Source organism: Stegostoma tigrinum, chromosome 24 (assembly GCF_030684315.1).
Source record: "Stegostoma tigrinum isolate sSteTig4 chromosome 24, sSteTig4.hap1, whole genome shotgun sequence".
Lineage (NCBI taxonomy): Eukaryota > Metazoa > Chordata > Chondrichthyes > Orectolobiformes > Stegostomatidae > Stegostoma > Stegostoma tigrinum.
Window position 1 is genome coordinate 25,551,869 of NC_081377.1, and position 20,091 is coordinate 25,571,959.

A 20,091-nucleotide genomic window follows, 5' to 3' on the forward strand; every position below is an offset into this window, starting at 1 on the left:
GTCTGCACGGGTGGGACTTCTTCAGATTGTCAGAATGTGACGAGTAAGGTCCTGCTAGGATCTGTGGTGGCCATCAATGTTTTACCGTTTATGTTTGTGACTTAGCTGAGGGCAACAAAGGCATGGTAGCTAAATTTGCAGTTGGAACAAAAATAACTAGGAAAGGATGGTGTGAAGATGAGCTATATTTCTCAGCCTGCAACCTTAAGTGAATGGGCAAAAACCTGGCAGATAGAGTATAACGTGAGAAAATGTGAAGTTGTTTAGTTTGAGAGGAAGAATAAAAATGCAGTATTATTTAACAGAACAACTGCAGAACTCTGAGATACATTAGGATCTAGATGTCTTAGTGCAAGAGTTACAAGTTAGTATGCAGGTACAGTAAGTGATTAAGGAAGCTAATGAAATGGTATTCCTTATGTCAAGAGGAATGAAACATGAATGTCAGGATGTTAAGCTTCAGTTACATCTTGAATCGTGCAAGTCTCCTTGTTTAAGGCTGTGTGTTGGCGGTTTCAGAGAAAGTTTGCTAGATTTATATACAGAAAGACCAAGTTGGCTTAACAAGAAAAGTTGAATTGGCTAGGCTTGCTTCCAGAGATAATAGGAACTCCGCACATTGTTATCTAGGCTAGTCTCCACTTGAGGTTTTAAGTGTGAGGGGTGACTTGGTTGCCAAATCCAATTGGGATCTTTATAAGGTAGTCATGGAAAGGATAGTTCCTTTTTTGGTGCCGTCCAGATCTGGAGGACAATGTCTTAAATGAGCAAACTCTAATTTTAAATCAGAGATGAGGTAAATTTATTCATGAGGGCTGTGCAACTGTGGAATTCTCTGCTTCTTGATGCAGGACTGTTGAATATTTTTAAGACCAAGGTAGGTTCTTGTAAGGCAGGGGAATTAGGATTATGGGGGTAGATCAGAATGTGGAATTCAGAACATAAACAGTTTAGCCATGATTTTATTGAATCAAGGAACAGGTTTGAAAGGCTGGATAACCTAATTCTGCTTTTAAACTTATCCATGTGTTGGTTTCATTTAGTCATAGAATCAAAGAATCATTGGATCCCTACAGTGTTGAAACAGGCCCTTTGGCCCAACAAGTCCACACCGACCCTTACAGCATCCCACACAGACCCATCCCCCTATAACCCACCTAATCCATATATCCTTGAACACTACAGGCAATTTAGCATGGCCAATCCACCTAGCCTGCACATCTTTTGATTGTGGGAGGAAACTGGATCTTTAATCCATTGCTCTACTTTTAATCCATATCCCTTGATCAGTGTGTGACATGGGGTAAGAGTGGGACAGATTTTACAATTAAGAATGTAAATATGAATCTTCAGGAATCAGGTGATGATAATATTCCTACTGCCATTTCAGCTGTTATGAAATGCAAGGCAAATAATTAGTTGATAAAATACTGAGCATCTAAATGTTTGTGACAATCTGTTCTATTTGTCTTTCCCCAAATACATTAAATTGACTTGAAAGCTGCCTTTGTTATTGATTTTTATTTTCCTATTCATTTTTGTGGGATGTGGGAGTTGCTGGCTGGCCAGCATTTCTTGTCTATCCCTAGATGCTCTTGAGAAGTTGGTGGTGAGCTGCCTTCTTGAATCACTCTATTCCTCCTGCTGTGAGTTGACCCACAGTGCTATTGGCAAGGGAATTCCAGGCTTTTGACCCAGTGACAAGAAGGAACAACAATATATTTCCGAGTCAGGATGGCGAGTGACTTGGAGGGGAACTTGGAGGTGGTGCCATATATCCACTGCCCTTGTCCATCTAGATGGAAGTGGTCGTGGGTTTGGAAGGTGCTGTCTGAGGATCTTTGGTGAATCTCTGCAGTGCATCTTGTAGATAGTACACACTGCTGCTACCGAGCGTCAATGGTATAGGGAGTGAATGCTTGTAGGTGTAATGCCAATCAAGCGGGCTGCTTTCTCCTATATGGTGTCAAGCTTCTTGAGTGTTGTTAGAGCTGCACATATCCAGGTCAAGTGGGGAGTATTCCATCACACTCCTGACTTGTGCCTTGTAGATGGTGGACAGGCTTTGAGGTGTTAGGAGATGAGTTACTTGCCACAGTATTCCCAGTTTCTAGCCTGCTCTTGTAGCCACTCTGTGTAATGTGGTGAGTCCAGTTGAATTTCTGGTCAATGGTAAGCCCCCAGGATGATAGTAGGGGGGGATTCGATGATGATAACACCATTGAATGTCATGGGACAGTGGTTAAATTGTCTCTTGATGATGGCCATAGCCTGGCATTTGTGGGGCATGAATGGCACTTGCCACTTGTCAGTCCAAGCTGGCTATTGTCCTGATCTTGTTGCACGTGAGCATGGACTGCTTCAGTATCTGAGGAGTCACGAAAAGTGCTGAACATTGTGACATGCAAACTAATTATTTATATGATGTGTCATCAACAGATTTCATGGTACGGTGGAGCAAGAAGCTAATTTGAGTCTCAATCCTGAAGAGCGTAATCGCAGTTCTGTTCTTGGAAGGGGTAACATGGAGAACTCAAATCTTCTTTATCGCCTATCACATGAGGAATTTGCTTTGTGCAGGCAAGCACCAATTTCTGCAAGTGGAAGAGTTAATGAAAGAAACCATGCAGGAAGTAGAGCAGATCTGGGCAAGACACTCATAGCTAAGTCAGCCAGCCACTCACCAAATTTGCTGAAAGATCACAATAAATTAATGTTGTGCGAACAAAAGTTTTCTGAAAGAGTTGGAACATTCTTTGAGGAAAAGGCCAAAGATGCTAATGGGAAAGAAAATGTCAGCCTTCCTGTACACCTTGGCAATGCAGTCAAGAAACAAGAGGTAAGTGAGCGTAATGCTTCCCTTGTGTCATTGGGTGAGATTTTCCTGTGGGTTATTCAATGAGTTTGTGTAGCACAGCTGAAATGATCAAAGAAACGTGAAGATGCAGTTTGTGTGTCTGTCTACAGTGTGAGAATATTAAACGGGCATTGTACAAAGCAGTTGATTTAGAACACGATTATTGGCTTAAGTAACATGATGGATGATCCTATCTTCAATTTGATTGGTTTTGTGATTTAGGTCCAAATCCATAGGATCCTAAACTAAGGTAGTCTGTCTTTAATATGAAAAATACAATTTCAACTCATTTATATTGCGAGTGAATGATTATGGAAATATAAAATGTTTCTCATAATACAAATGAAGCATGCTGACATTCTTCTTGCCTCTCTAGTTTAATTCTACTCTCCTCTGTGCACTTTCTCGTGTTAAGGATTTTGTGGTCATATGAATGCACACAAGTATGCATTAGGAGCAGAAAAAGATCACTTGAGCCTTTGAGTCTGCTCCATCATTCAATAAGATCATGGCTGATTGAATTACTCCACATTTTTGCCTACCTGTGAAAACTTTTCACCTACTTCCTTCGCAAGATCTTATCTACCTCCATGTTAAGAACATTGGTGATCTCTGCTTTCAACACCTATTTTAATACAGAGTTCCAGAATGAACTATTTGACTCTCTGAAAAATACTCTCCTCATCTCTGTCTTAAATGTGTGACACCTTATTTATAAACAGTGACAGAGATAATGGGAACTGCAGATGCTGGAAAATCCAAGATAACAAAATGTGAGGCTGGATGAACACAGCAGGCCAAGCAGCATCCCAGGAGCACAAAAGCTGACGTTTCGGGCCTAGACCCTTCATCAGAGAGGGGGATGGGGTGAGGGTTCTGGAATAAATAGGGAGAGAGGGGGAGGCGGACCGAAGATGGGGAGAAAAGAAGATAGGTGGAGAGGAGAGTATAGGTGGGGAGGTAGGGAGGGGATCCCCTCCCTACCTCCCCACCTATACTCTCCTCTCCACCTATCTTCTTTTCTCCCCATCTTCGGTCCGCCTCCCCCTCTCTCCCTATTTATTCCAGAACCCTCACCCCATCCCCCTCTCTGATGAAGGGTCTAGGCCCGAAACGTCAGCTTTTGTGCTCCTGGGATGCTGCTTGGCCTGCTGTGTTCATCCAGCCTCACATTTTGTTGTCTTATAAACAGTGACCTCTAGTTTCAGATTCTCCCACAAGAAGAAACAACGATTCCAAATCACCCTGTCAAGATCCCTCAGAATCTTCTAAGTTTCAACCAAGTTGCCTCTTGCCTTTCTAAGCTCCAGTGTATACAAGCCTAATCTGTCCAGTTTGCCGTCTTAAAACAATCCCCATATTCTAGTTACAAGATAAAACATCATGTGGGGCTAGAGGAACACAGCAGGCCAGGCAGCATCAGAGGAGTAGCAAAGTTGATGTTTCAGGTTGGGACCCTTCTTCAGAAAAGGAGGTGGAGGGAAGGGAGCTCAGAAATAGAGAGAGGAGGGGTGGGGTTTGGAAGGTAGGTAGAATGGTCATAGGTGAGTGCAGGTAGGGAGTGGTGGGGATTGGTCAGTGAGGTGGGAGAGACGGATTGGTGAGAGAAGATGGACAGCTTGTGTCAGGTCAAGGAGGCGGGGATGAAGCTATCTCTATTCTAGATATGAGTCTTTTTACATCTCATTGTGGAAAGTGATACTCAAGCACCACTTCTGCCAGGGTCATCACAAACATTAAAGACTAAATCAAATTACTCAGTCTCCAATTTACCACCCTGATGGGCTGTTTAGTAGAAAACACTGACCAGGTTTCTGTACTTAACGTGGACTACTATTAATTACAAATAAATCAATTTAATCACAAGCAAACAAAAATACGAATTATTAACATATAATTCTACTAGCTGAAGCTCTAATTCCCTCCTTAAACACCCACACAAACATACAGACAAACAAACAAGCATGGGTGTTCTGGGTGGAGGGAAAGAAATACTGTGAAAACATACTTCAGTAGCACTAGTGTACAGTATTTGATGAGATCCCTATTACTTCTTATAACACTCTCTGGTCTTTAAGCATATTCTTTACAGGTTCTTACAAGAATTTGCAAAAGACACAGGATGGCAGGCACACTATTTATACAGTCAGTCACTGATTGGAGGCAACTAATTGGGTGAATAATTCAGATTTTGGATTTGAGATGAACATCAGTAGCTCTCTTAGTCTCTTCCCCTCAGTTGCTTGTTCTCTGTAGTGATAGTGTAGGGGGAGGGGCTTAGATTAGTTCACAGGTCGGCGCAACATTGAGGGCTGAAGGGCCTGTTCTGCGCTGTATTGTTCTATGTTCTATGTTCTGAAGCTTTTATTTTAGTCATATTGTGTGTATTTATGAACGTATGTATATTTTCTTTCCTTTATGGCAAAGACACGATCATCTTGTAAATCGAATGCCGGAAAGCACAAGCAGCGTTACGTAGAACTTGTCAAAAAGAATTTGCAGACACATAATCCATACAACAAAACAGAAGAGCATAACAAAACAAGGCAGAGTACAAGGTGAGCAGTGACAGAATTAATTCACAAGTGCAACCATTTGCTAGTACTGATTGTCACAGCTTCTCTGCAACACAGATATAACAGGTTATTTGTCTGTAATGTAATGGTAGTTAACATTCTAATTCTTTCCATTTATGATTTCAATACTCAACCTCTCCCTGACACCAATCCTGCCTCTCTCTCTGTCTCTGTTTCTGTCTCATATGGTTCTTTTAATCTGGTAAAACTATGGCAACATTACCTGTAAACACGCACAACAAGTTGAATGTAGTCAGCATGGCCTCAGTCACATTGCTTAGTGAACATTTCATAATGTCAGGAACTATTGAGAAAATGCTATTTTGCTATTATTGTATTGATAACCATTTACGCTTATCAGTTTGGTTTGTGTGCCATTATGTATTAAGTTCATTATTCAGTGCAGCCAGTAGGTGGGAGCATTGCTGTATGCCAATTTGGCATTCATGTTGCAGGTGTATCTTTTGATGTGTAAGAAGAATAGAACACATGATTCTCCAGCATGCGCATGTTGTCTTGAATGTTTTCTAACTAATTGAAATGTGGAAACATAGTCTCGCCCCAGATTATTAGCTGATTTAAAGTGTCTTTTCTCCCTCTTTCAGAATGATTTGGATGTCAGATGAAGAAATAGAACGAAGGAAGGATTTATATCTTCGGCTCGTTTCACACCATATAAACAATGGTCAAAGGATTCGAGGTAACTTACAAAAATCTGAAATAAGGTCTGAATTCAAAAAATGCTTTGGACTTTTAAATCACCCTTTATTTTGTGAATTATAAATGCTACATTGTTGAAGATGGGGGGGAAAAATCTGATCTTCTAAGGCAGAGGGCATTGAAATTTGCTTACTTCCATTTGTAAAGTCATCTTGTTTTGTAACGAATTTAAACCATGATTGGAAAAGTTTTCCTTACAGATAGTGATGTCAAACACATTCTGCATAATTTGGTTTAGTTTCATTGCAAAGAAGAGGTAGCCCAATCCATCTCAAATATTGCCTGTCATTTTCTTCCTCCCCCCGCCCCATTCCATGTTCTGTTCCTTTTGCCTGTGGGTTTCTTTGGGTTTTATAGTACTTTAAAATGTAACATGGCCAAAGTAAACAAAGCTTTGGCAGTTTGGTGAATTGAGGGAATTTCAATCCCTGTCCCAGTATCTAAATTAAATGGAACGTTACTGTTCAAATTCGGGGGGCCTAAGCAAGAATCTAGAAATGATGCACTGTGAACCATGTGGGAGTTAGTTGATTAAGGAAAATAGTTTGAACAGTTTTGTAACTCACTCTCACGTAATACTTTAGTGTTAATACATCTATAAATATATCATCTCAGTGTAACTTCAGAGAGTACAACTTGTAAAGAAAGTTGGGAATTTGGTGAGTTGAGGAAAAGAGGTGCATATAAAATTGATGATCACCAGGCCATCCAAGGGAATTGGATGGGTCATTTAGGAGCCCTTTTTTGTTTATTTTGCCAAAAATTGTCTTTTGGTTCTCAAAACCAATGAGGACAATGGTAACTTAGAGGAGTACAGCAAGAACCAAGCCTGTGGCATTCAGGTGTCTCAACTGTATCGGAAGAACAAGAAGAGCAGTACTAATGGAGGACATTATTAAGTTTAAGGAATAGACAGGTGTTTCTGCATCCATAGACAAGATAGTATGTTACTTCCTGGTTACAAGGATTAAATATTTCACTGGATACAGGGCTTTCATTCTGGATCAGCCAGAGATTAAATTCGATTCCCTACAGAGTGGAAACAGGCCCTTCGGCACAACAAGTCCACACCGCCCCATGAAGCATCCCACCCAGACCCATCCCTCTATAACCCACACACCCCTGAACACTACGGGCAAGTTAGCATGGCCGATCCACCTAACCTGCACATCTTTGGACTGTGGGTGGAAACCAGAGCACCCGGAGGAAACCCACGCAGACACGGGGAGAATGTGCAAACTCCACACAGACAGTTGCTTGAGGCTGGAATTGAACCCGGGTTCCTGGCGCTGTGAGGCTGTAGTGCTGGGCAGCTCGGTGGCTCAGTGGTTAGCACTGCAGCCTCACAGCGCCAGGGACCCGGGTTCAATTCCAGCCTCAAGCAACTGTCTGTGTGGAGTTTGCACATTCTCCCCGTGTCTGCGTGGGTTTCCTCAGGGTGCTCCGGTTTCCTCCCACAGTCCAAAGATGTGCATGCTAGGTGGATCGGCCATGCTAAATTGCCCGTAGTGTTCAGGGATGTGTGGGTTATAGGGGGATGGGTCTGGGTGGGATGCTTCAAGGGGTGGTGTGGACTTGTTGGGTCGAAGGGCCTGTTTCCACACTGTAGGGAATTTAATCTAATCTAACCATGAGCCACCGTGCCACCCGTTCATGGACCGCACTGTGGTACTAACAGCATGGGCAGAAAAGGGATGTGGTCCAGTAGCAAATTAGCAATCAACCTCAAACGTAATAATCTCTGGATTACTCCCAATCTCCTGTAATAGAAATGGGAAGATAAGACAATGAATGCATGACTGGAAAGATAATGCAGGAGGGAGTGTTTTAGACACTGTACTGGCTTTGGGAGGAATGTTACCACTTGACAGGCTGGATGATTGCATTTAAACAGAGTGGGGGACAAGTTCCTGCAGGCTGTTTTGCTAGTAGTGTGTGAGAAGCTTAAACAAACTAAGCAGAAGTGTTTTGCAGTGCCAGAAAAGGAAAATCCAGAGAGTGGAAGGACAGAATCAATTTGTTTCGAGCTAAGGAATAAAAATTGTATAATTAAATTGCATGGTATAGTCGATTTGGCTATCAGCCGGTGTGATGGATGTGGAGGAACAAACCTGCAAGGGTGCGCAAATATTATAGATGATTATTATTTTGTGCGTAAATTTGGAAATCTGTTTGAGTCCACCAAGTCTCATTCTTTAAATTATTTTCTTGATAATTGAATAGTTCTCATGTAAAATCTTACTGTCTGTTGACAGTCAGCAATTCCCCACGTTCTCTCCTGTTTAGAGGAAAAGAGCTGTAACTTAATACTCTAGCTCTCCCAACTTGCATCTGCAGCCGCAATATGAAGCTGTTTGCTTTGGAAGCATAAAAAAAAACTAATGCACATGTCTGTGATAGGACCAATGGAATTGGTTCTGGCAATCCAACTGTCCGACAATTCAAACATTACTTGCCGATACTGACTTGAAATTGCTGAAAAAAGAGACACAAAATCAAGTCTTTTCTCCTTGCAGTCCTCTGGACTAGGGTGAACTTTGAACGGGAGCACCAATTTGTAGCTATTTTCTCATCAGCCTGTTCAGAGATGTTATTACAGACCTCTGGATCTGATGGGATTTGAACCCAGGCCTCCTGGCCCAGAGGTAAGAACACTACCAGTGGGCCACATGAGCCCTTAAAGTACCAATTTATACAACTTGAGAGGAGGATGATGAGCTGGACCTGTGAACTGTCAATTTTAGTCAACTGATTAACCTTAGAACAGATGGGTAGACTTGGTCTGGGTGTTGTCCTATAGGATTACAGAAATGGTATAGCGCAGAATGAAGTTATTCATCTCATCCTATCCTCGCTGGCTGACTAACCTTTTTAGCTTAATGCCAGTCTCCTGCCTTTTTCCCCACTGTAACTGTGCACATTATTTATATTTAATAATCCAATTTCCTCTTGTCTCAATTGAATCTGCCTCCACAACACTTCCAGGCAGTGCATTCAAGACTCTAACTATGTCCTGAGTGAAAACGTTCTTTCTCACCTCTCATTTGCTTCACATGAAAACTGTTCCCTCCAGTTCTCGATCCATTTAGAGAGCAACTGTTTTCACGCACATCAGCTCTGTTCAGGCCCATCATGATGTTGAAAACCCTATTGTTACTGAATTGACTCATCCCTGGAAGTTTTCCTGTGTACCTCTTCTGGACTCTGTCCAATGCATTCATGGTCTGGTGTGAGACTCGATGAAGCTCAAGCTGGAGCGGAACTACTGTCTCAAATGAGTTTATCACAAACTTCCTCCTTTTGTACACTAATTCTCTCTGAAGACTAGAATGCTGTGTGCTTTATTAACAGCTCTGCCCTCTGGTCCTACCACCTTTTTAACGCATTCTGTACATGTGCACACAGGATTTTGGGCTCTTGCACATCCTTTAGATTAATACCCTTATTGTATACTGTCTCTGCATGTTCTTTGTATCAAAGTGCATCACCTTACAGCTTGCCTTAAACTTTATCAGTCACCTATTCACCGTCCACCAATGTGCCTATGCTGTTGTCCTCCTCACTGTTTACAGTTCTCCCGAGTTTTGTGTCATCCACAAACTTCAAAGTTGTCCTGAATACACAAGTCTATATCGTAAATGTTTATCAAGAAAAGCAAGGGCCTCAGTACTGACCCCTGGAGAACTCACTGCAAACCCCCTTCTAACCTGAAACATACTAATTAACTATTACACTTTGTTTCCTATCCCTCAGTTTTGTATACACATTGTTACTGTCCCTCTTATTCTACAATTGTTCTGGGGTGTCACAGTGACTCAGTGGTTAGCATTGTTACCTCACAGCACAAGGGACCTGGGGTTCGATTCTAGCCTTGGACGACTGTCCGTGCGGAGTTTGCACATTCTTCCCATGTCAATGGGTTTCCTTTGGGTCCACCGGTTTCCTTTCACAGTCCAAAGATGTGCAGGCTAGGTGGATTGCCCATGCTATATTGCCCATAGTATCCAGAAATGTGCAGGCTAGGTGGGTTAGCCGTGGGAAAAGCAGGGTTACAGGGACAGGGTAGGGGAATAGCTCTAGGTGGGATGTTGTTCGGAAGGTCAGTGTGGACTCAATGGCCCAAATAGGCTGTTTCCACATTGTGGGGATTCTATGGATTCTTAAATCTGTGTGTGGCACCATATAACATGTCTTTTGGAGGTCCATAAACACCACATCAACAGCCTTTCCTCCATCTACTGTATCTGGTACCTCTTCAAAACACTCCAAGTTAGTTAGACATGACTTTCCCTTAACATTCTGCTGACTCTGCCAAATCGATCCACAATTTTCCATGTAACTATAAATTCTGTCACAGATAATAGTTTCTTAAAGTTTCCCCAGCACTAAAGTTAATCTAACTGGCCCAGCAATTATAGATCAATCTTTTAAAGATTTTCTGGAACAAAGGCTTTGGCAATTCTTCAATCCTCCAGCATCAACCTCAAATCCGGGGAAGATTGTTGCCACTTCTGCGATTTCCATTGTCACTTCCTCCAATATTGATGATGATATTCTGGTTCTCATCAAGGTTAAGTACTGACACCTTATCCAATACCTGCTGCTTATTGATTTTTAAACCTTTTCTAGTTGATTGAGTTTCCTTCTCTATCACCTTGGCCTGGGCAGTATGCCTCATAGCTAAAGACAGATGCAAAGTATTCATCTAACACCTCTGTAATGCCTTTTACCTTGAACGGTAAGCCCCCCTTTTCATTTCTAATCTCCCTACTCAACCTACAGTTGATGTGCTTATAGAAGACCTTGGTGTTTTTATTTTAGCTACTAGTCCTTTTTTAAAATATAATCTCTTTGCTTCTCGTATTTGCATTTTCTCCTGAACCACCTTCAACCCGCTTGGCTCTCAATTGCATTTACTGCCAGACATCTGTCAGAAACATTTTTTTTTCTTCTTTTAACTTAATTTCTATCTTGATTATTGCTTGGAGGTCTGGATTTTTGTTCTACCTTTTTCGTATTGAGGGATATAGTTTGACTGTACCATAACCATCTCCTCTCTTGAAGGTAGCCCATTGTTTGGCAAGGATGGGAAGGGTTCTGTGTATGAATATATGTAGCTTTTATGCCTTACAAATTATTTGGACAAAGAGCCCCACTTTGTTTTCAGGGTAAATTTTAGCGTAGTCTGAATGATTTACTAAATGTTGTCTAAAAGCCAAATCACATCTGGCACTGGGCCCTAGCTTCTGAGTTTTGCACAGGCTGGTTGAGATCAAATCAGCATGTTGCTTACTGCAGACAGTCAGAGGGAATTAGATGTGGTCTGTCAATCATTGAGATATTTGGGCCATGACTAGCATTGTGTGTGATGACACTGTACATTTTTCACTGTATTTCTGTACTTTATTATATGTGACAATAAAATCTAAATCTTAAAATCTAAAATCATACATTGCAAGGTACAATCCAACCCCGCTCTCCTACCCCCTCAACCTGCCCTGCCCCTCCCTCTCCTGGTGCTCAACAGTCATTCCATAACATTCTATATGTAGCCTCAGAAATGTCAGTTTGTTTGTGTTTGTGAACCCCTGTGCATCTGAACAACTGAGATGCCATAAACTTGGTACTCTCTGCATTTCCCAGATGAACCAAGTGCTGTTTGGAGAATTAGATGTACTGAGGATTCCTGCACTACCTGTCTGTGCAGGCTTTTAGGTTGTGAAATTACCACATCAACAGGAGTGAGGGGAAGCGATGGCCTAGTGGTGTTATTGCTGAACTGTTAATCCAGAGATCCAGATAATGTTCTGGGGACCTGGGTTTGAATCCCGCCATGGTAGATGGTGGAATTTGAATTCAATAAATATCTAGAATTAATAATCTATTGATGACCGTGAATCTATCAGGCTCTCTATTGTCCTTTAGAGAAGGAAACTGCCATCCCTACCTGGTCTGGACCTGCATGTGACTCAGCCCACAGCAATGTGGTTGACTTTTACCTGCCCTGTTAGGTGTGTGCAGTAAATGCTGGCCTAGCCGATGATGCCCTCATCCTGCGAATGAATAAAGAAAAAAGAAGTGACCTGGGTGTGGGTGATTTCTTGTATGGCGTGAGTAGGGAGGCTGCAATAGCTCGATCTGAAGTCCATATATTTACTGTAACAGTACTTTGCTTATTGGCAGATCAAAATAAGCAACAGAATTCTGAATGAATGCCAAGACTGAACAAAGATTTTTGTTTTCAGAGCCTTGTATTTATTCGTCTGTACGCATTCTTTTGAACACTTCTGCAAATTAAATTATTGAGGCAGGATCTGGTGCCTTTAAGGATGCAACTTTCATTTAACGAGAATGGAATATTCACCAGCTTGAAAATGTGCTTTGTTTGTGCTGAATTTTTCTTTTTACAACCTTCAGCTTTTAATGAGGCTACTTCTCTGTTTATCACATGTATAATTACACATGTTTTGGAGGGAGGTGATGCTAATGTCTACTCCCTCTTTTTCAGCTGATTATTGTAAATGTAGTAAAGTATCTTAGGGAAATATTTTGTAGTTAAACCCATGCTCAGTTATTCTACATACATATGTCTGCCTGCTGAAAACAGAACTGGAAGATTTAATTTGGGATTCATCCACCAATGAGGCAGTGGTACTGAGACAGCCTTTTTCAAATTAATGATCCAAAAAATTCATGCGACATAACCCAGAGCACCAATTATACAGTAGGACTGAATTCACTGAAATTTAAGAGGCTCACGGTTCTCAGGCAACAGTTCGGAAACTCCTCGTTTAATCAGAGACTGTCAACTACAGTCAATTTTCGGTGAACACTTATAATACAGAAAGACATGTACAGTAATTAAAAAAACTCCATGTAAGAGTGCAGCATTTTGAAATTTTAAAACTGAATGAAACACCAATTTTGCTCCTTAAATAAATTATTAAGTTGTTTTGCAGGGCCAATGCAAGAGTTACTGTGCCTGATGGATCACGTGGCTGATAGAGAATACAGAAATTATTCCAGTACTTGGCAGCACCCATCAGATCTCACCACTAGGTAAACCCGAAAACATGAAGCCATTTTTTACCCTGCTAATTTTTGTTCCTTGTCTGCTGCTTGTTCATTCTGTTTTGTTTCTCTGTTCATTTAATAAAGGCTCTCTTAAATCAGTGGTTGAGTTCAAACATTGCTAAATTCGAAATGATCTTCTGTTACTGGGACAGGGCACTTTGGCAACTCTTCTCTCCAGTAATGTATTATTATGTTGTAGAGTGTGGCATATAAACTGGAAAAGCTAGAAGCAATTATTTTGCAAAAAAAGGGTCTGAACTTTTTAGCATTCATAGAAACCTGGCAGCAAACTAGACAAGAACAGAACATAAACCTATTTGGAATAAAGTATGTTTTAGATTGGTAGCATCTTTTGTGCATTCTACATGTCAACAATTTAGATGCTGGCTTGGAAGGACTGGTGTCGAAGTTTGCAGTTCCTGCCAAAATTTGAAAGTCACATGACATTAGGTTATAGTTCAATAGGTTTATTTGAAATCATAAGCTTTCACAGTGTTGCCCCTTCATCTGGTGAAGGGACCTTCAGCTGACGAAGGGGCTACATTCCGAAATCTTGTGATTTCAAATAAACCTATTGAACTATAACCTAATGTCATGTGAGTTCCAACTTTGTCCACCTCAGTCCTACACAGGCATCTTCACATCATGAATGCAAAAATTGGCAATGTACTTCATTCTTTAAAAGACCAAAAGAATATTGATTTAAGTTGGGAGAATGGTTCAAAACGTGACAGATGGAATTCAATTTCAGTAATCATGAGTTGGTGCACTTTGTTGGAATAAAATTGCAAGTTCATCCAGAATGGATGGGTTTGGCATTTCTGTATGTAAATGCAAAAAGGATTGGAGTTGCATATTTTCAGGATATTTGAAACGCTCATCTCGGGGCTACAAGAAAATCTGGTGAAAATATAGGCCTTGTCACTAAGGAAAAAAAAAATAAAATCCTAAGGGGTGGTGATGTTTAAATTTTAAATATCTCTATCGGAGTACTGCTTATTATTGGTTTCCCCATTGCTGAAAAGATATTAGAGATTTTTCAATGCCTCGAAATTGATAAAGCTAAAGTTCCCACCTGCTTTATGAACAGCCATATTGACTTTCTGTGACTCCTAACTAATTCTGGACGCCTGCAGAATTTCAAGCCCACTGACTCCAACAGCTACCTGGAATAAACCTCCTCTCACCCACCGTCCTGCAAGAATGCCATCCCTTTTTCCCAATTCCTTCTGCTCCCTAGATGAGGCATTCCACTCCCAGACATCCCACATGTCCTCATTTTTCAAGGACAGCAATTTCTCCTCGACAGCGGTCGAAAACACCCTTGCCCGTATCTCTTGCATTTCCCTCACCTCAGCCCTCCCACCCCCTTCCCACAATAGCAACAAAGACAGAATTCCCCTTGTCCTCACATATCATCCCATCAACCTCCGGATTCAACGCATTATCCTCCGCCACTTCAGCCTCCTGCAATCTGACCCCATGTCCAAAGACATTTTTCTCTCCCCGCCGACATCTGCCTTCCGGAAGGACCGCCCTTTCCGTGACTCCCTCTTTTGCTCCACACTCCCCATGAGACCCACCACCCCGGCACATTTCCCTGCAACCGCCACCTTCCCCACCTGCCCCTACGCTGCCCCCTTCACTTTCATCTCTGGCCCCAAGAAAACCTTCCACATTAAACAGATGTTCACCTGCACATCTGCTAATGTGGTACACTGTATCCGCTGTTCCCAATGTGACCTCCTCTACATTGAGGAAACCAAGCGGAGGCTTGGGACCGCTTTGTCGAGCACCTAGGCTCGGTTCGTGACAAACGACTACACGACCCATTTGCCAACCACTTTAAACTCCCCCTCCCACTCCTTGGATGATATGTCCATTCTAGGCCGCCTCTAGTGTCATAACGATGCCACCCGAAGGCTGGAGGAACAGCATCTTATTCCGCTTGGGAACCCTGCAGCCTAATGTCTCGACATGGACTTCACAAGCTTCAAAATCTCCCCACCCCGGACCTCATCCCAAGACCAGCCCAGCTTGTCCCCATCTCCTTGACCTATCTGTCTTTTTTCCCACCTATCTGCGCCTCCCACCTCACTGACCAACGCCCACCCCCACTTCTTACCTCATCCCTGCCTCATTTGACCTGTCAGTCTTTCCTCCCACTTACCCTCCTCTCCCTCCCCACTGACCAACCCCCATCCCAACTCCCTACCTTTACTGACTTCATCCCCACCTCCTTGACCTGTCTGTCTTTTCTCCACCTATCTGCTCCTCTACCCACCTCACGTCATTGCCTCCCCTTCCATCTATTTATTTCAGAGTTCCCTTTCCCTCCCCCCATTTCTGAAGAAGGGCCCAGACCTGAAACATCAGCTTGCCTGCTCCTCTGATGCTGCCTGGCCTGCTGTGTTCATCCAGCTCTACACCTTGTTATCACAGACTCCAGTATGGGCAGTTCCTACTATCTCTGCAGATTTTTAATTTTTTTGTTTTCTTGCAATGCTCAACACTTTAGCCATTAAATAGCACTATAATAGTGAATACTGAAAGGAATGAGAGAAATGAAAGAAGCAACAGAGGCTGGCAACCTGAAAGGAGAGAAGCTGAGCTGATCAATGTTTTGGATAACCACATGAAAATATCACATTTTTCAGTTTCTGCGCCAAAGTCTGTCTGACTGGGAGTAATCACTTTTTGGTTCTAATAATCCTACACAAGTCATTGTTTCTTTCCAAAGAAAACGCAAAACTGAGTTGGACTTGGAAAATTATTTTATTACCTTTTATTGCATATTTCTTGCAGCGAATGACGTGCTACAGAATTTGTTGTAACAATGTGACACTTTTGTTCTCAGAAATTATTGTAGGAGGAATGCACATTCATTCCGCAAGCTTAATCTCCATGAATGGGCTATCAGCAATGGACATTATTGCCGTTTCAGCAGAATGCCGGATCACCGTTTTCGCAGAGCTGTACTTTAGTCACAGAATACACTGTTGGAATTGGTCATGTTCTTCTGACCTATCACAACATTTGCAGGTTCATTTTGTGTGGGTTTGACTTTGAGATTACCATTGTGTGTGTGTGTGTGTGTGTGTGTGTGTGTGTGTGTGTGTGTGTGTGTGTGTGTGTGTGTGTGTGTGTGTGTGTGTGTGTAATCCATTACAATATAATCCTGTGCTTGTGATGGGAGGTTTTGGTTTTGCAGGAAAATGCTCTTGAATGTCTGATTGGGGGAGGTGGTGCAAGGTATCTGTTCTACAAGAATCGGAAAAGGTGACAAGTCTTTTATAGATTATGCTTGCTGCAGACAATGCTACTGGTCTTTGTAAAGTAGTTTAGTTGAGATCATACAACCATGGGGGGGAAATGAAGGGGAAATGATTTGTTGCCCTTTTAATCTTGAGGTAGATTGCACTATCATGAAATTAATATTTAATTTGTGCCTGTGAATTTGCCTGCCAAAATTCAGAAACCAGTGAGAAATATTACACTTTCAGCAGTCATAGCTATAATACAGGTCAATACTCTGAAATTATATTGTAAAATTGCAGAGTCTGGAAAGTCAATTATTCATGTTTTTAACTGGATATGTTTGATTTTACAAATTTAAGCGCACTGCTGAGTATTGAGAAGCAGAACTCTCGTTTGATTTGTTTTATTCTGCAGGCTTGAAGGTTCACTTGAAGTATGTAACTAGCATTGAAGCATAATTAATTTTGGTTCTTCAGTAGTTTATTTTTTAGAATATTATAGAACAAAACGGTTGCAACACCGTTTTCTGTGTGCCTTTGAAACTCTCGGGGCATGACATCAAGGAGCCAAAAAAAATGTGGAAATTTTAACCTTGCATCTTTATTTCTATTTGAAACAAAATCATTTATGTTTGGTGACTATTTAAGTTCCACACGTTAGCAACTGAAGGAAAATTATTCCAAATTGCAACAAGCTGAAGCCCATGGCTATACTTTCATGTGTTGCTGTCAGTTTCAAATAACAGTCAACAGTTTTAATCATGTAGGTATCAGACTTGCACTGAAAATGACATATCATGATTTTGAAGACCATCCTTAAATCTGATGGTGTGAAGTAGGGTTGATGTACTCTGTGGATGATTTACTCTGCAGTAAAACAAACTTTGCAGATGTGATCAGTTTACATCCGAACTCCAGTAGGACAATTAGATGTACAGCAAAGCAAACACGTGCCTCTCTTTGGAATTCTGTTTGGCAGTTTTTTTGATCTTGAAATGTCAGAAGTGTATACCTTGTCTTTTTAGTAGGCTATTAAATTCTTTTGTATTTCCATGTTAATCACTTCAGCTAACTACAGCTAATTGATTTCCTCACTTTATTAATAAAAGTTTGAATGATTTGTAATTAATGTGAATGACTCTTGATGTTAATTTTGTAGTTTACCTGTGTCATGTTTTTGTTCACTCATCTCAAAGCTATTTTGTGTGATAAAATTTCTTTTTTTTCAATATTTATCTATCCAGTTTATATTTTTGCTACAATTTTACTACAATTGTTGCATTATGATGTGTTTTTTCTTCATGTTAACACCAAGGTTTTGATGTAATTTCTAGGCTAGGTTCAATCTGTTTCAGACTGTCAAATGGTATTGAGCTAATATGCATTTATTCAGGCACAATTCAGTTCACTGGGGACACTACTATGAATCAAACTGGATTCACAATGCATTTTAGCATAAAAGGCATTTTGAGTGTAAACATGCCTGTCATATCAATTATTAAAAAGCCTTAATATTGCATTATCATATTGTGCAATTGTAAATTGCAGTATGGTAACTTGCAAGATTGATTGCCATGGTACCTGCAAAGTATTGATATAATATATTTGGATTATGCAACAGTGATACATTACCAAATCTAACATCGAGGATTGAGTTGCATTTATGATCACAGTATCTCACAGGCTGTGATGCACACATGAGAGCTGAATCTATGTCTGATTCTCAAATCCAGCTGTTCAATTCCCAATTAGCCTCTCATTTTTGATGTTTTAGCATACCAGAATTCACAGTCTTGATAGCTTTGTCTGGAAAGGAGAACTCCCTCCTGCAGAGGGGGCAATAAGGAATGAGTTAGCGGGGGCTTCTTTATCAGGAGGCTGTATTAGTCTCACATGCCAAATAGTTGTGATGAAAGAAAGGGATAGGATGCCTGATTGTGCAAATCCACCTGATAATGAAATGGTTGTAAAATGCTGATCTTCTGAATTGCACATAAATGACAAGTAAATCTACGTTTAATGAGTGTACCTGAGTTCACCTAGAGTTCTGTTTTATATTTTACACTTTGTTCAAAACAGATGGTAGGAACTGCAGGTGCTAGAGAATCTTGAGATAACAAGGTGTAGAGCTGGATGAACACAGCAGGCCAAGCAGCATCAGAGGAACAGGAAGGCTGACGTTTTGGGCCTAGACCCTTATTCAGAATTTCTGAAGAACAGTCAAAGCCCAAAACGTCAGCCTTCCTGCTCCTCTGATGCTGCTTGGCCTGCTGTGTTCATCCAGCTCTACACCTTGTTATCTCATCATTGCCCCAAAGCAATCTGGTTCCCACAAACAGGTTGACGATACTAGTCTGAAATTGAATATTATGGTAATCACTTAACAGCTACTTATTGCTAAATACCTTAAACAGTTTAAACAGTTAAAGATTTGTTTTCCAAATTGGCTCTCAAAAACCATTCATTGGTTGAATGAATCCCCGAAGCTATTGAAAATAAAATTGTATCTCATTGACAATGCTAGTTGACCAACAAAATAACACAGCATGATAAAAATGTGTCATTGTGGTCTCTGTTACTGTAAAGTTCTCATGTCATTATTGTAGGTTTGTAATTAAAGACTTATTTGTGCCATTAATTAGCTGTGTATTTTTAAATTTTGGTTGATTGAACTTTCCAAGGTTATGCTCAGTACATTTTGAGACAAGTTCAGTCTGACATATTATAGATGCAAGCACTTATGCTATCCTATTCATGCGTGCAAATGCACAATGCAAAGAAATTCCTACTTTCTGTGATACTTTGTGAAAGCAGTAGTAATTGTGGCCAAGAGTATACAATTTCTAAATGATTAGATTGATTTTGTCAGTAAAAGGGGAGTAAGTGCATAAATGTGAGGGTGCGAAAAAAATTTTAGAATTCTTCCAAAGGCAGTCCCAGGAAAACTCATGATGGGTATCTTGCTTTGGAATTCTGCAACCACGTGTTAGTGCACTTTGTGAATTTCCTCTTCACCCATTGATGGAGACGGGAGTATTATAGATGTATTAAAGTAAAATTGGGATGGACAATTCTTCATAAGAACAGGAATGTAAGATGACCACTGATTAATGTTGCTCTGAATGCAGAGTTTAGTTTTATTTCCATTCTTTTTCCAGACAAAGGTAGTACATAAAACTGTTATTGCAGTTAGAAACACTAATTTATAACTGTACTTTATTTCCTCAACCCCAATAACTAACACACATAATTTGGTTATTGTTTCAGAGATAGTAGGAACTGCAGATGCTGGAGAACCTGAGATAACAAGGTGTCGAGCTGGATGAACACAGCAGGCCAAGCAGCATCAGAGAAGCAGGAAAGCTGACGTTTCGGGCCCAGACCCTTCAGAAAATGAAGGGTCAAGGCCCGAAACTTCAGCTTTCCAGCTCCTCTGATTTGGTTATTTATATGTTTTGTGGGATCTTGCTGTGTGCAATTTGGATGCCTTTACATTTCAAAAGTACATTAGCAATTTTAAAGTAGCTCCTTCTTGACTACAGAATTTTGAAAATCACTTTTGTTCCTTTGTAATGCAATTAACATTAGCAGATGTTATATGCGAGTA

The 20,091-nt window shown here is 40.9% G+C and overlaps 1 protein-coding gene across 1 annotated transcript; it reads left to right on the forward strand.

Annotated features, from left to right (window-relative positions):
- The first annotated feature begins 2,524 nt into the window (after window positions 1–2,524).
- LOC132210935 (S100P-binding protein-like) lies at window positions 2,525–19,852 on the forward strand. Its single transcript, XM_059654428.1, has 5 exons — window positions 2,525–2,839; window positions 5,285–5,415; window positions 6,039–6,133; window positions 13,113–13,212; window positions 19,752–19,852. Exons 1-5 carry the CDS (start codon window positions 2,525–2,527, stop codon window positions 19,783–19,785), a joined length of 675 nt encoding a protein of 224 aa, XP_059510411.1. The 3' UTR covers window positions 19,786–19,852.
- Window positions 19,853–20,091: the final 239 nt, after the last annotated feature.